Source organism: Choloepus didactylus, chromosome 4 (assembly GCF_015220235.1).
Source record: "Choloepus didactylus isolate mChoDid1 chromosome 4, mChoDid1.pri, whole genome shotgun sequence".
In the NCBI taxonomy this organism is placed as follows: Eukaryota; Metazoa; Chordata; class Mammalia; order Pilosa; family Megalonychidae; genus Choloepus; species Choloepus didactylus.
Window position 1 is genome coordinate 42,132,239 of NC_051310.1, and position 14,639 is coordinate 42,146,877.

General features: G+C 48.9%; 1 protein-coding gene and 1 long non-coding RNA gene across 4 annotated transcripts in view; one reads left to right on the forward strand and one right to left on the reverse strand.

Moving 5' to 3' along the window:
* The window catches only part of ACTN1 (actinin alpha 1), a 93,192-nt gene extending 84,323 nt beyond the window's left edge, over positions 1-8,869 (forward strand). The window contains exons 17-22 of one of the 3 annotated variants that reach the window (XM_037832458.1): positions 385-564; positions 1,233-1,379; positions 2,400-2,480; positions 2,985-3,050; positions 4,214-4,372; positions 6,043-8,869. In XM_037832458.1, coding sequence (XP_037688386.1) covers positions 385-564; positions 1,233-1,379; positions 2,400-2,480; positions 2,985-3,050; positions 4,214-4,372; positions 6,043-6,201 — 792 coding nt within the window. In that variant the 3' untranslated portion in view covers positions 6,202-8,869. The remainder of the gene's footprint in view (positions 1-384; positions 565-1,232; positions 1,380-2,399; positions 2,481-2,984; positions 3,051-4,213; positions 4,373-6,042) is intronic. The other 2 variants (XM_037832460.1, XM_037832459.1) reach the window with 2 other exon arrangements.
* A 1,307-nt stretch (positions 8,870-10,176) lies between these two features.
* Positions 10,177-12,676, reverse strand: LOC119531312. The gene is made up of 3 exons (XR_005216301.1): positions 12,526-12,676; positions 11,701-11,767; positions 10,177-10,788 (listed from the first exon to the last, which is right to left on the reverse strand). It is a non-coding gene; the product is annotated as an uncharacterized LOC119531312 (long non-coding RNA).
* Positions 12,677-14,639: the final 1,963 nt, after the last annotated feature.

Genomic DNA, 14,639 nt, shown 5'->3' on the forward strand with positions numbered 1-14,639 from the left:
CTTGGGAAGAGGATCTGAGTATCAAGCAATGGAGTGGACGTTTAGGTTAGCAAATTGCTTTCTAATCTCGACCTTGCCTCTCCTTTCTGAGGTTGACAGGTCCCTGAGAGATGGGAGGTATGTTATCCAGGGAGAGTTCGTGTTACATTCCTATATGATGCATGTACCACCACACATGCCAAGGTCCCCATGGCCTTGCTCCTGTGAGGTCCTATGCAAAATGTGCACTGCGCTGAGCTTATTACTTATGAAGTGATAGGCTCTTTGGTACTGGGGTGGGAACTGAGAATCCTCAGAAGGGTTGACTCATGAAAACTCATGACCTTGGAGGCCTCAGTTTCCACCCCAGGGGTGGTCTGAGAAGGTGCCTCCTCCGATGAGCAGGAGATTGGGAGGATCTCCATCGAGATGCACGGGACCCTAGAGGACCAGCTCAGCCACCTGCGGCAGTACGAGAAGAGCATCGTCAACTACAAGCCAAAGATTGACCAGCTGGAGGGTGACCACCAGCTCATCCAGGAGGCCCTCATCTTCGACAACAAGCACACCAACTACACCATGGAGGTGGGTGGGGTGGCCTTGCTTCTCCAGGCAGCGAGCCCTGTGTTCCTTTCCGGGCGGGGATGGGATACCCATTTTCCAAAGGCACGGGTCCGAGGGGGAGGATAAATTCACCTTGGAGCGAAGGGGTTGCCCACTTCTCTTCACCCATAAACTTCAATCTTTAGCATCTTTCTGAATCACCCGAGGAGCTTGAGAAGGCGGGTTTCCAGCCCCATGCTCAGAATTTGTTGACTAGGTCTGGGATGGGGCTCAGGAATCTAAAATTTGAATAAACACCCCTGGGGATTCTGATGCTGGTTTCCAAACACTGGTTTAGGCACCTGCTTTCTAAAGTAGCTGCTTGTTTTGACCCTGAAGGGGTGTGGGATGTGTGTGTGGCAGGGCAGAGGTAGTAGGGCTGGGTTTAGGTGTTCAGGGGATCACCCACTGCTTTATCCTTTAATATTTCCCACTACCAAATCCACCTCCTTCCTGCCCTAATCCCCCACCCATATTCCTGGTCTCTGCTGTCCCAGGTAGTGGCCCCGCCCCACCTGGAAGGCTGCCTCACGCTGCTGGTGCCCCTTCCCTCTGACCCCTGGGAATCCAGACGGAAGGGGAGGAAGAGGTGGGCAGGGGCAGCCCAGGCCTGGGTCCCCTTTGCTCACAGGCTCATCGCCCCCCTCCAGCACATCCGCGTGGGCTGGGAGCAGCTCCTCACCACCATCGCCAGGACCATCAACGAGGTGGAGAACCAGATCCTGACCCGGGATGCCAAGGGCATCAGCCAGGAGCAGATGAACGAGTTCCGGGCCTCCTTCAACCACTTTGACCGGGTGAGAGGCCCCCCTCCACGGCTGCTTGGAGCAGCCCCCGGCCCTGGCCCCTGGGTGCTGGAAGGTCCCGCCCCTGAGGGGATGGTGGCTCTGGGCTTGGGCTGACATGCAGGGGCCGGTTCCTGGGCAAGTGATGAGGAGGAGGCTGAGTGCGAGGGAGGCCCTGCCATCAGCTGCCCTCACTCCTTGCTCCCACACGAAGCCCTCCTTGAAATCCCTGCTCTGTTGCCTCAATCTTGCCTGCATTCCCGGGGAGAGCTTTCAACCATGGGTGGAGGGAGAGGACCTTTGACCTCTGACCCTTGCTCTCCCACCATGAGGAATGAACCCTTAGGAGGAAGGCTACCACAGCCCCAAGTGAAGGCCTGCTGCCCACTGGCCTTGGGGATGTCCCTCGCCCCTGCCTCTACTTAGGGGCTGTGTAAGTGGACAGAGGAGCCAGAGAAGCTCCCTGCTGCCCCCTCATGGCAGCTTTTGGAACGTCAGGATCTTCAGTCCTGGGTTCTCATCCCAGCCCTAGGACAGGCTGGGTTTTAGGTGGATTATTCCTTCCCAGGACCCTGGGGATGGAGGGGGTGGGAGCATGGGGTGTGAGGTGCTGTCCACCACCCCTGCCTGCTTCACTGCCCTCCAGGCTCCTGGGGTGGTGGTGGGGATTCATGAAGCCCTCAAGGAAACCAAGGTTGGGGTGTCAGGGCTGGAGGGGGGCTGGGGCACTTCTGGGGGGGCTTCTCACCTTCGTGGCCCACCGTGCTCCCCTCTGGCCCTGCTTCCCAGAGCAGGGCCACGTGTGCTGGGGAGAGGACACCCTCTGGAACCTCGTCCGTGTGTCTAACCATGTGCACTTTTATTTCCCCCTCTCCCCACCCTCCCACCCTCCCCCCTCCCCATCCGCATGACCATCCACGTGTCCCCCCACACACGCCACCCTCCGCCTGGGGCATGGCCCACCCCCCACCCCTCACGGCCTCCACCTCCCTGGCACCGCATGGCTCGCTGCCTGGCGCACCGCGGCCCCAGGATCACTCCGGCACGCTGGGTCCCGAGGAATTCAAAGCCTGCCTCATCAGCTTGGGTTATGATATTGGCAACGACCCCCAGGTACTTGACTCCTGCATGGAGCATGCTCAGGGGCAGCATCTGGGGCGAGAAATAACGCGTGTTTCTCCTTTTTTCTCTTCTCTCTCTGTCTTGCTCTCCCTGTCCCCCACTCCTGTGGGCCGCGGGCCTCGTCCTCTCCTGCTGTCCTTGCCTGCCCGTGTTGGGCTCCTCCTCCCACTACTCCAACCTCTGAACTCTGCCCTCGGTTGTCTTTCATGGGAACCTCCTCGGTGCCCGCGTTCCTCTCTCCTCACCACTCTCCACCTCTGGACGGATTTGTGCATCTCCCTACTGTCTTCCTCCTTCCTGTGGACATGTTCCCTGGATATGTATTTGCATCTACTCCTACGTCCCTCTCCCCTTCCTGACCTCCAAACCATGAACCCTGTCCTGCCTTCTGCCGTCTGTGCCCCGTCTTCCTGGCCCTGGGCCGGCCGTTCCTCTTCCCCCTTCTCTGACCCTCCTTGTGTCTTGGTGCCACTGCCCCCACCCCCCACCCCACAGAAGAAGACAGGCATGATGGACACGGATGATTTCCGCGCCTGCCTTATCTCCATGGGTTACAACATGGTAATGTAGACCCCACCTTCTCTGCTGGGCCGCGGCCTGCCGTAGCGAGGAGCGGCCGGCCAGCCAGAGAGGCCGCGTCCTAGCTGAGGCTGGAGGCCCTTGCGCTGCCCTCCTCAGAGGGGCCTCAGGTTTCTGGTCCTTGGGGGAGATGGCACCCTGGAAGCCAGGCCCGACCGGGGAGCTTTGTGTGTCCCGGAGGCCTGGCTTTTCTTCCTCAGTCTCTGCACCAGTTTATCTTCCGGTGCTTAACTGTGGAGACAGAGGCTTTGTCACTCCTGCTGTGAATGGCTGGGCTGACCCTGAGGCTGGTGGGAAGGACTGGTGTTTTGGACATTCTGGGTTTGCGGTTAAATCTCACTTGAGGCTCCAGCCAGGCCTGCATCCCTCTGCCCTTGTCCCCGGCCCTCTGGGTCTGCCCCCCTCTCCTGCGGGGCAAAGCCTTCTGAGCAGGCTGGGGGGCTTGGCTTGGTAACTTGCACAAAGTCCAGAGCCTGCAAGTGCGAGAGGCCACATGTCTGGGGCTTAAATCCCAACTGTGCCATCACCAGCTTGTAGCCACAGCTGAGGTGAAGGTAACCCCACAAGCCTGTTGTTAGGGTCAAACAGACAGATTTAAACTGCCAAGGACAAACCTGGCACGTAGAAAATGCAGTATGGTGGTGAGAGTACAGATGCTGGGGCAGACTGCCCAAGTTCAAATCCTGACTCAACCACTTCCTGCCTGTGTGACCTTGGGCAACTCAGTTAGCCCTTCTAGGCCTCAGCTTTCTCTTCTTTAAAATGGAGGGAGTAAGATACCTACCTCATATAGTTGTGGTAAAAATTAAATGAATTTAAATTAAAATACATAAAGCACTGGGAACAGTATTGCTATGTGGGCATCAGCCACGGTGATTGTTATTATTCATGGCAGCGCCATTATTTGCGCTAAGGAGAAACCCAGGCATCTGTAGTGGGTGGGAATCTGGAGCTGGGTCTTCAGTGTTGGGTGTTGTGTCCTTACATTATCAGGACAACGCAGGTTAGGTCAGGGGTCCACTGTGCCCTCCTCTTCCGGCCACAGGCTCCTCTGAACCCCCAGGGGCTTCAGGTCCGTATGAGATATTCCTAGCAGGCCCTGGGCTGAGAGGCTGACAGGGCCTGGGAATGGCTGTTCTCTCCAGGGAGAGGCAGAATTTGCCCGCATCATGAGCATCGTGGATCCCAACCGTCTGGGGGTAGTGACGTTCCAGGCCTTCATTGACTTTATGTCCCGCGAGACGGCTGACACAGACACGGCTGACCAGGTCATGGCTTCCTTCAAGATCCTGGCTGGGGACAAGGTGGGTCTGCTACGGGTGTGGGCGCCTTGCTGGGGTGGCAGCACTGACAGGACTCTGACCTGGAGCAGAGAGGGCGGGGCTGGACAGGAGCACCCCAACCCTTCTTTCTTCCCAGGTACAATCCCACCTTTCCTTGCTGCTTCCCCCCTATTTATTTCTGTAATGCCTTGGGCCAGCTTAGGTGTTAGGACACAGTATTAGCTTAAGGGCATCCCCTACCAGGGACTCCTTCAAGAAGTGTCTAGTGCTGAAGTGACTGTGATGAAGGGCTATCATGGGGTGGGGTGTGTGACTGGGAGTCAGAGAGGTCATCTGAGGACCCCTCAGACTTCACCCTTACGTCATCCTCCAACACTGGTATGGGGTATAGGTGGGCAGCAGGCTGAGGAACTGTGGGAAGCATGAGGGAGGCACATCTCTCATTTTTCTACTCTGAGCAGCAGTCAGCTTTGGGATTCCAAATCTCCCAAGTATACCCTGAAGTGCGCTGCAGTGTTCTACCTGCCAGTGGAAAAGTGGGAGGGATGCAAAGGGGCTGTTTCTATAGAAGCCAGAGGCCCACTTCAGCACTGGGCTGAGATGGTCATTGGTGGACTTGGATGTCACACAAACCCACCACTGTCTCTAGCCTCAGGAGCTGAAGGGGTTCATAGGAGCCATGGATCCCCCTAATATTACAGAAAAGGTTCAAGGAGCATCGAGAGAAAACTGGGGGCTCTGGAACCAACCTTCCTTTCTGAAAAATTCACAGGATCATCCTAATGCTATCCTTCCCTCAGGACTGAAAAGATTCAGTGTAAATAGCAAAAGACAATAGGGAGTATAATTTCCTAAATGTCACAGTACACAAGGACATAAAGACTGAGCCTACAAAGAGGTTCTGAAAGGTCTGACTAAGGCCACCCTCCTTAGATTCATAGTTAGATCAAAGGATCTAGTTGAAGTGACTCGTTCTGCAGAGGAGGCACCTGAGGCCCAGAAAGGGCCTGTTCTCCTGACTTTTAGTAGAGTGACATGAGGGTAGCCTCCCCTCTCTCAATCAGGGCCCTAGGGGACTCTGGCAGAGGTGGGGGCAGGGGGTTCCCGAAAGCAGTAGCTTCCACGTAGACTTGTCATGGGCAAGCCCCAGGGAAGGGGAAGGCAGAGATCCAGGCTGGGAGCCAACTCTGGGACAGGGCAAGGTAACATTTTGCAAACATGGTTAACATGGCCCAGCCAGATTTAGGATGCAGTATGTGGCAGTGATGCCCAAACCTGGATGCTCATTGGAATCTGCTGGAACGCTCATTAAGATTAGACTCTCTGGCCATGGCCTCCAGAGAGATCATTTGAATGGGTGCGGGGTTCCCTAGAAATTACAGTTTACACAGAAACAGCTGCTAAAGTTGCTCCAAGATGCAGTTACTGAAGAGTAGTGTGGTACATGAGATTATAGGTATAATTATTAGGTTAAACTATCCTGGGAGAAGGCCAAAGTAGGATTGAGGTGGAAAACATGAGAATAAAAATTTATCCAGAAAAAAAAAAAAGCTATATACAAGGAGGGGCCAAAATGGGGACAGAGTACCTAATGTCGTAAGTGCGGTTTTACGGCTGCCGCGTTTTGCGGCCGCGCCGCTTTTACGGCCGCCGAGTATCGTGGTCGCCCTGATGGTGCTCTCTTCCCTCAGAACTACATCACGGTGGACGAGCTGCGTCGTGAGCTGCCTCCCGACCAGGCTGAGTACTGCATTGCGCGGATGGCCCCCTACGCCGGCCCCGACGCCGTGCCGGGTGCCCTGGACTACATGTCATTCTCCACGGCGCTGTACGGCGAGAGTGACCTCTAACCCGCCGCGCCCTGTCCGGCCGCCATCGCTCCCGCCCGCCGTGCGCCCTGTCCTGCGCCTCCGCTGTTCCCCCGCCTCCCGCCCCGGTGTGGTTTCCGCTTTCAGCCCCGCAGGGGGCGAGCTGGGACTCGCCGGGCGCCGAGCCTTCCTGCCCGCGAAGTGACAGTTTATAAAATTATTTTCTGCAAAAAAGAAAAAAAAAGTTCCGCTAAAAAAGTAAAAACAAAAACAAACAAAAAGCCACATATTTTATTATAGAAAAAGTATTTTTTTTCTCCACCAGACGTAAGTGGAAAAGAGGAAAAATTAACTGTTTGCACCGAAGTGTTTTGTTGTGACATAGGAAGATAACTAAGCACAATGTTATATTCCATCCTTTTTATTGACTTTTTTTTTTAATTTCTCTATCTGTTCCATCTGCTGTATTCTTTTCTCCAATCTCATGTCCACCTTGGAGTGGGGGTGGGGGGAGTGGGTAATCTTGGCAAAAGGCACAGTGGTGCATGTGTGTTTGCTAGCTCACTTATCCATGAGAATATTTTATGATATTAAAGAAAATCTTTTGAAATGGCTGTTTTTTAAGGAAGAGAATTTATGTGGGCTTGTCTTTACATTTTTAAGTCCAGAGGTACGATTAGCCTCTTACCTGCACACACCTTTTTTTTTTTTTAATATTGACTTTTTAAAATGTTCAGGACAGACCTGGAGAATGTGGACAATTTATTGCTCAGTACAAACCATATTAAAACAAGGACACTCTTGTGATAGATCTTGGCTTGCTCCTTGCTTGCTGTTTTCCAGAAGCATCTGTGGGGTCAAGGATGGTGTGGGGCACTTGTACCCACCCTTAATGTATTTTTGACCCTAGTGCAAACTTCTTATGCTTCACTTCCATTTTTAAAAGGAAAAGGTGGTTTCCTTACAGGACATGTATGAGTTGAAAATAAGGTCCTAGCTCCACCTTCATTTGTTTCCCATCCACAGTTAGCAAATAGCTCTGTAGACATCTGTGTGTCTTCACCCCACCCCCCACTTCCTTCTTGCTATGGGACAGATTCAGTTGTCTCTGCAAGAGTTATCTTACCTGCTGCTATGCAAAGTGTGGTTCCTCAGCATCACTTGGGGGGCTTATTGGAAATGCAGAATCGCTAGGCCTACTAAATCCACCACCCCAGACCTACTAAACTGGCATCTGCATTTTAATAAGCTCCCTGGGTTATCTGTATGCAGGGCTCTAGCTTTTCCCATTCTTTTCTTACCTGTCCCTCTGCCCTGAGGCTTTTGCTGACAAGTGCATGGCAGTGAAGACTTACTGACATCTCAATGTGCTGCAGAAATGCAGTTTAGCAACTGAAGCCAAAGATCTGTATTCCAAGTTATGGGTGTGTCTAGGAGTTAAACAACTTGGCATGTAGCATCTGCAGGGAGTTGGGTCTGTTCAGATTGCCAGGGTTCAAATCCATGACTGCCATTATCAAGATGGGTAAAGAGTGCCCTGCTGTTTCCTTATCTATTGAATGGGGAGAATAGTGTTGTGAAGTCAGTGCTATAACACATGCAGCTCATAGCATATTGGTGCATATCAGTATCAGCTGTGGTCAATTTTATTTTAAGTTTCAAGGGACCTAGTTGAAGGATCTCATAAAAATAGGAGACACCTTAACACGCTATGTCCCCTTAATTAAGGGGATTAAGACCAAACTGGAACCTGTTGAGCTGGGGCCAAACATGACAGTCTTTGAGGGCAAGGATCTCTTGTTTAGGGATTAGTTCAGTGATTTCTGGAACATCCACTGCCCTGGGGAAGAGGGTCTAGGGAGAAGGGCTGCTGGGAGGGAAAGAGGGTCCGGAGAGCATGGAATTTGCTTTGGGAAACATTCCTATAGGTTTTCCCACAAAGTTGAAGCTCTGTAGGGAAAACTGTGGAGAGAGGCCAGAGCCTGGTTCAAGGGCCAAAGTCTTGAGAGAGGCCAATACACCAAGTATCTTGTTTTAGCTGTTTACATGCGTATCTAACCAAGGGCAAAGTGGTTAAAGACGGGAAATGTTCCAACCAGAAATGTGCCTCAGTTTCCAAAAGTATGATCAGTCGGCTTCCTTACGAATGTACAGTTTTATAATCTGTAAGAGGCATTTGAACAAGTGTGTCCACTCAGATATTTCACAAACTTCAAGGCTCTTTGTCTGTGTGCAAATGACTATAGTTAATTAATTTTCAACCTGTTTGAGAGGTAAAATTTTAAAAACCTACTTCTTACATCATACATATCTTGTTATATCAATAATGTAACTTCCTGTAAAAATAAAAATGCTTGTTATTTAATATGTAACCACATACATTTAATAGATTAAATTTCTCAAAATAACTAACACCATTTACAAGCTTAATTTAATTCCTTTAAACATTTTAAGCCATATTTACAGATTTCAGTAAAGTTAATTCTCTTAAGAGTGTAAAACTGACCTAGGCAGATTGAAACCTAAATAGAAAAATCTTGCTCAAAAATATTATAAAAGTAGTAAATCAGTTTCCCTTGAGCGGTCCAATGCTGTTTACCAACAGTCAGATTCTCTTACACCCCCAAAATTAAAATCTTCTCTTATACCCCCAAAATTAAAATCATGTCTAGATTCACTGTCACATTTCAGATTAAAATCAAGATTCAGACACCTTTGTCCACAGGTTGTCATGATGGGTATAAAAGCACTGAATGACAGCAACGTATTAATACTAAGTGTTTGATTTACTTCGTCTTTTACTTATTTCTGTACCTCTAGAAGGGGGCTTAAAGTCCCCTCATTATGAGGTGCTGGCTTTTTGGGTCAAAGGTTCAGAGCTGTGATATGTATCACTAGGAGATTCTAGACCAGGATACAAGATGAGACAATTATACACTTCCAGGGTGATTTTACCCAAGGACAAGGAGAACCCCCAAGCCCTGTCATTGCCTGCCCATTTGAAACAGGAATGTGAGTCCTGGCAGTATTCTGAGAGACTTCTGTTAACACCTTTGGTAAGATCCAGCACCAGTGTCAGAACTTGCAGAACGGGTAAAGGCACACTGAAAGAAAATCTTGAAGGTCATAGTGGGGCCCTCTCAAGAAACGCAGCATTAATCAGTGCTCTTGATGGCACAGAGGACAGTGGTGTGTGTATAAATAGGCACTTAAAGACTGCAACAGGTAATTTTAAAAGAATTGGACTGTGCTTTTGATGAAATTTTAGAAAATTTGTTTTTGCTTATAATTTCCTTTTTATCTATGCACAAGTGTGATAGATTATAAAAATGTCTAAATCAAAGAGCTCTTTCAATAAATACATAATGAAATACATAAAATACATAATGAAATACATAAAATACATAATACAGTTCTGAATGATAAGAAAGCTTTGTGTCAGTTTAATTGGTAACACTTTTTTCCAATGGTTCATACAATAATGGAGCATCTTATAAGTATGATGGTTCCTTAGTTATTGATGTAATGAAGTACCACAGACTAGTTGGCTTAAACGATAGAAACTTACTGTCCCATGGTTCTGCAGGATAGAAGTCCAGAATCAAGGTGTCCACGAGGCCATGCTTCCTCGTAAAGGGAAAGTGTTCCATCCCTCTCCCCTGGCATCTGGTGGGTGCTGGCAGGCCACGGTGTTCCTTGGCTTAACTGAATCTCTGTCTCTGTCACATGTCGCCTTATAAGGACACCAGGCATATTGGGCCAGCGCCTACCCTAATCCAGTTTGGCCTCATCTTAACTAATAAACTAATAATATCTTCATGGATTCCATTTCCAAATAGGGTCATATTCACAGGATGGGATTAGGGGTTGAATATATCTGTTGGGGGGACACAATTCAATCCATAATACACAATATGTCAATGAAATTCAGTCTACCAAATGGATTTGCCCGTCAACTGCTCAAAATCTGAATCCTACTTTTGACAGAAAAGGAAACAAGGAAACAAAAGATTAATTCTGAACTTACTCTGTGTAATTCAACTAGCTAAGAGATTCAAAGACAATATAAAACATCCATTCTTATCACAGATTACTTAAACATGTACTTTCTAATTGCCCCCATCTAGCATCTTCCAATCAATCATACTTTTTTTACTTAAGAATCTCTTTGAGTTCTATTTTCCTAATAAAGTGTGCAAGGGAGATTTTGCAAACTCTAATAGAGTAAGTTAGCTTCTAGAAAAAGCTATTAAAAAGATAATTTGTGAGTACTTGCAAAAGGATACAGTGATCGGTTTATTCCGATTCCATGAAGAATAGGCTCTGCTTGACTTACATTGTCTTCTCTGGGGACTGGATAGCAGGCTCTACAGTAAGAGCAATACAGGTATATCGCAATACTTGCTGAAATTCAGGCAAGCAGTATCTTTTCCAGTCTTTGTGGGAAAGATAGCAGAAGGAATGGGGGAGAGTCCTGCTGGAGGTACAAGTGACTGAGTGAAAAAGCATGTGCATTGTGTGCCGGCTTATCAATCTGACAACTTGCAGAGAAGTTTCCACATGCTGTAAGGACCAATCATTGGTCCTGTCTTGTTCAGCCTTTTTCCTAATGACTTGGACTCATCAAATCTATAAAGGCAATAAGGTAAATAAGAGAATTAGAATCTAAAAAGTTCTCAACAGTCAGTAATGATGGGGGTGATCTCATAAGATTATCTTTTATAGGATAAATGTAAAACCATGAAACTGGGTGTCATGGGTTGAATTGGGTCCCTCAGAAAGATACATTGGAGTCCTAACCCCAGGTGCTTGTAAATGTAACCTAATTTGGAAACAGGGTCATGCTGAATTAGGCTGTGCCCTCTATCCAATGACTAGTGTCCTTATAGAAGGCCATGTAAAAACAGAGGGACACACAAGGAGACACTGTGAGGACACAGAGAGAGATTGGAGTGGTGCATCTACAAGCCAAGGAACACCAAGGAATTCCAGCAACCAAACCACCAGAAGCTAGGAGAGGAGCATGGAACGAATTCTTCCTCAGAGCCTCCAGAAGGAAGCAACCTTGTTGTCATGTTGATTTTGGATTTCTAGAAACTGTGAGAGACTACCCAGCATGTGGTATTTTATTATAGCAGTCCTAGAAATGTAATAAACTGGGTCTAAGAAAACCCATATACAACTCCAAGGTGGAAGGCTGTAGCAGGATCACATGGAAAAGAGATTGAGAGGTTTTAAAATTAATGTGAGCCAACAAGGTGGTGAAGAAGCTTAAAAGAGTTTATTTGCTCTTGAGCTGGACCAGTAAGTTGGAAACTCAGAAGTTGTTGGTGTGGACATTTTCTGTCAGTGTGGACATAGAGCAGAGAAAGCTGGTGTTTAACAGTAGAGAGAATGAAGCAAGAGACAGCAGAGAAGAGACAAGTGGTCCTGATCTCAGCCACATATCAGCCCAAGCCTGTAGCGAGAAGAATTGCCTCCCTGTACCTTGTGACACTTCCCTTTTCCTAACTCAGGGTGGCTCAAGTGGGTTTTGGTTACCTGTAGCCAAAAGTCCTTAAAGGGGGTTGGAGATCTGGAGGCAACATGACCAATGAGACTCAGTCACCTGAGAAAATAGAGGTTGAGGTTCATTTGGGGTTTACGCTAATGATCAGAATTGAAGAAGTTGTCCCCTAGTCCTTCCAGAATTTTCTGTGAGGATTTCCCAGACTCTGGTAACTGTAAGATTCTTTTTAGTTCAGAAATTTGGATGCCACGATAAAAGGAGCATTTAAAGATCAATCTGACTATGCAAAATGAAAGGAAAGGAAGAGCCCATTTTTATATACAGGGTGACAAAGGTAATGGCAGTGGGGAATGCAGAAGAAAGAATTAGGTTAGAGATTTCCAAGGAAACAAAATGGCCCTCAGTGACTGGCTAAAGATGGGCGATGAAGGAGAAGAACGTTCATAGAAGTTTAGTGGTGGAAAGACCTTTGAGGCCATGGAGTCCAACCTCTCTATTTGATAGAGGGGAAAACCAATGCCCCTGGGCCTTTCTTCATCCCAGGTCACGGGTAGGTTTGGAGTAAGACCCAGGTATCCTGACTCATGGTCCAGTGCTCTCTCTAGAACAGTAAATCTGGAGCCACAGTGGAAGAGAGAAAGAAGGAGAGAGACGAGAGAGAGGATGCTGTGGGGGAGTTTGTTTTCAGACATCATCAATATAAGATGATTATATGTGATAACTCGTGATTGTTCCCAACCCAGTGTCATTTGTGGAAGTTGCTCAGCAATTATTAGGTTGTATATTAGTTAGGAACCTTCTAGGTGCAAGAAATACAAAACCCAAGCAAAGTTGTTAAGCCAGGGTAATTTACTGACCTGAATAACTGAAGAATCCAGAGGTAATGCTGGCTTCCCAGGCATGTGAGGCTCATGCAAGTCCAGCAGGACCCAGTTTCTCTGGGTTGGCTGCATTGTCAAACAGGCTCTCGCTCCAAGGGGGCAAAATGGCTGCCCACAGCTCCAGCCTCACTGCCTTGCAATTTCAAGTCTAGCAGAGAGACTCTTGGACACAAAATGACATCCTGGAGATGTGCAACACAGTGGTCGGGCCAGGGCAATGAGATTTGCTCATTGGCTTAGGCCTGGCCTGGTTTCAGATGCTCACCCTTAGAGTGGAGGGTGGAGCCCCATTCAAGCCACCTGGACTCAGTGTAGGGGTATCAAAACTCTTCACTGCAAGCAACAGAAACTGACTCTGCCACCCACCAAAACTCAGGTAAGGTGTGGGCTTCTCCAGATGCTGGTGCCATCAACACGCATGATGGATGTCCATGACTGGAGGGCGACTGGCTTCCCACCTGAAGATGGGGGCTGTTGCTGGAGGGAAGGGGAATTGGTGCTAGGGCAGTGGGCAGCCGGCACGTACCTGCGTCAGAGGCGAAGGCAGCCCGGAACAGCTGCTGCCACTGCCCCGCCCATGCCCATACCCTTCCAAGCTTTCAGTGCTCCAGCACCCTTTCACCAGCCGGTACCCGCATACCCGCATCTCTGTGCCTAGGAGCTTCCCGCCCCTCACCCCCACCGCCCCCTGAACCACAAAAGGCCACTCTGCCTGAGGTTGGGGCAGATTACGGAGGAAGGAGTCCCTGAGAGCAGTCCTCAGCTCTCAGGGATTGGAGTATGAACACACCAGCATCCTCGCCCCTTGGGTGGGATGTTTTTAAGGCGTGTGTTTGGACTCTTCTTCAGTATTTCCCCACAGGATTAGGTCCAATTGCCCACTGTGGTGGATGAGCTCCAGGAGCGTGCTTTATCAGCTGCTTGCCCTGCCCTGCATCACTCCCTCACTCCCCTGTTAAAATCCCCTCCATCTCCCACATCAACCACTCATGCTAGAATCCTTGTCTAGGTGATGTTTTGGGGGTAACCCAAATTAAGGCACAGGCCATTCTCACGGATGTGCTTGGGGAGAGTGACCTACTCGGGAACCCCCTGTCCAGGTCCTCAAACAATACTAGGACACTGGGACCCACTGGTTGGAGGAAACTATTCCTGAGGCCGAGCTGAGAAGGGAACTCGGCATTTAACACCCGGGTGACCGAGATATGCGTCAGTTGGACAGGGTCCAGGAAAGGAGCTGTCACCTCTCCTCAGCTGCCTCTGTGTCCTTTTGTGTGCAGCCAGTGGGAAAAAAATCCCCAGGAGGCATGTGGGCAGTGTAGGAGTCAGAAATCTGTCTGGCACTGAGCACCAGTTGGAGGCTTCAGGTTTAGGAGTGAAGTTTCCATTTTCTAATTGCAATTAGCCCAGTGTCAAGTAGACATCCATTAGGAATTCCACCTTCCCCACAACTGCTACTGGAAGATGCTTCCTTTTAAGGAGCCTGTTCTTAAAAATGAGCTGGGCGGATGCTGCCCTCCAGTGGCCGAGTCTGTCATTACAGCATTTTACAGTCTGAGGGGAGCCGGAAGCAAAACCTCACCCTATCATCATCTCTTGCATTTGACCTGCTGCCACCAGGACTCACCTGGGTCATTCCCGGGAAGGTGAGGTGGCTTGGATCTGTGCCGCAGAGGATTATCAGAAGGAACCAGGAACATTTAGCAGGAGAAAAATAATGGTTAACGTGTTGGGCACTTCGTGCTGGCCCAAGTCTTACTTAATTTACATGAATTGTCTCATTTAATCTTCACAAATATTATTATCACTGTTTTAAAAACTAGGAAACTAAAGCATAGGAATCTTAAGTCAGTGGCAGAGCTGGGGTTTGAACCTAAGTCTCTCTACTACCCAGAAGCATTGTTTTATCCACTTTACCTGAGGTTCTCAAACTTTGCTATGTCCAATAATTGTTTAGGGAGCTTGTTAAGGATGCAGAGTCCAGGGCTGTATCCCCAGAGATTCTGACTGGGTAGGGGTCTAGTAATCCAAGCAGGTTCATGGGCCATACTTTGAAAAGCACTAGATTAAAATCTCATTATTACCAACCG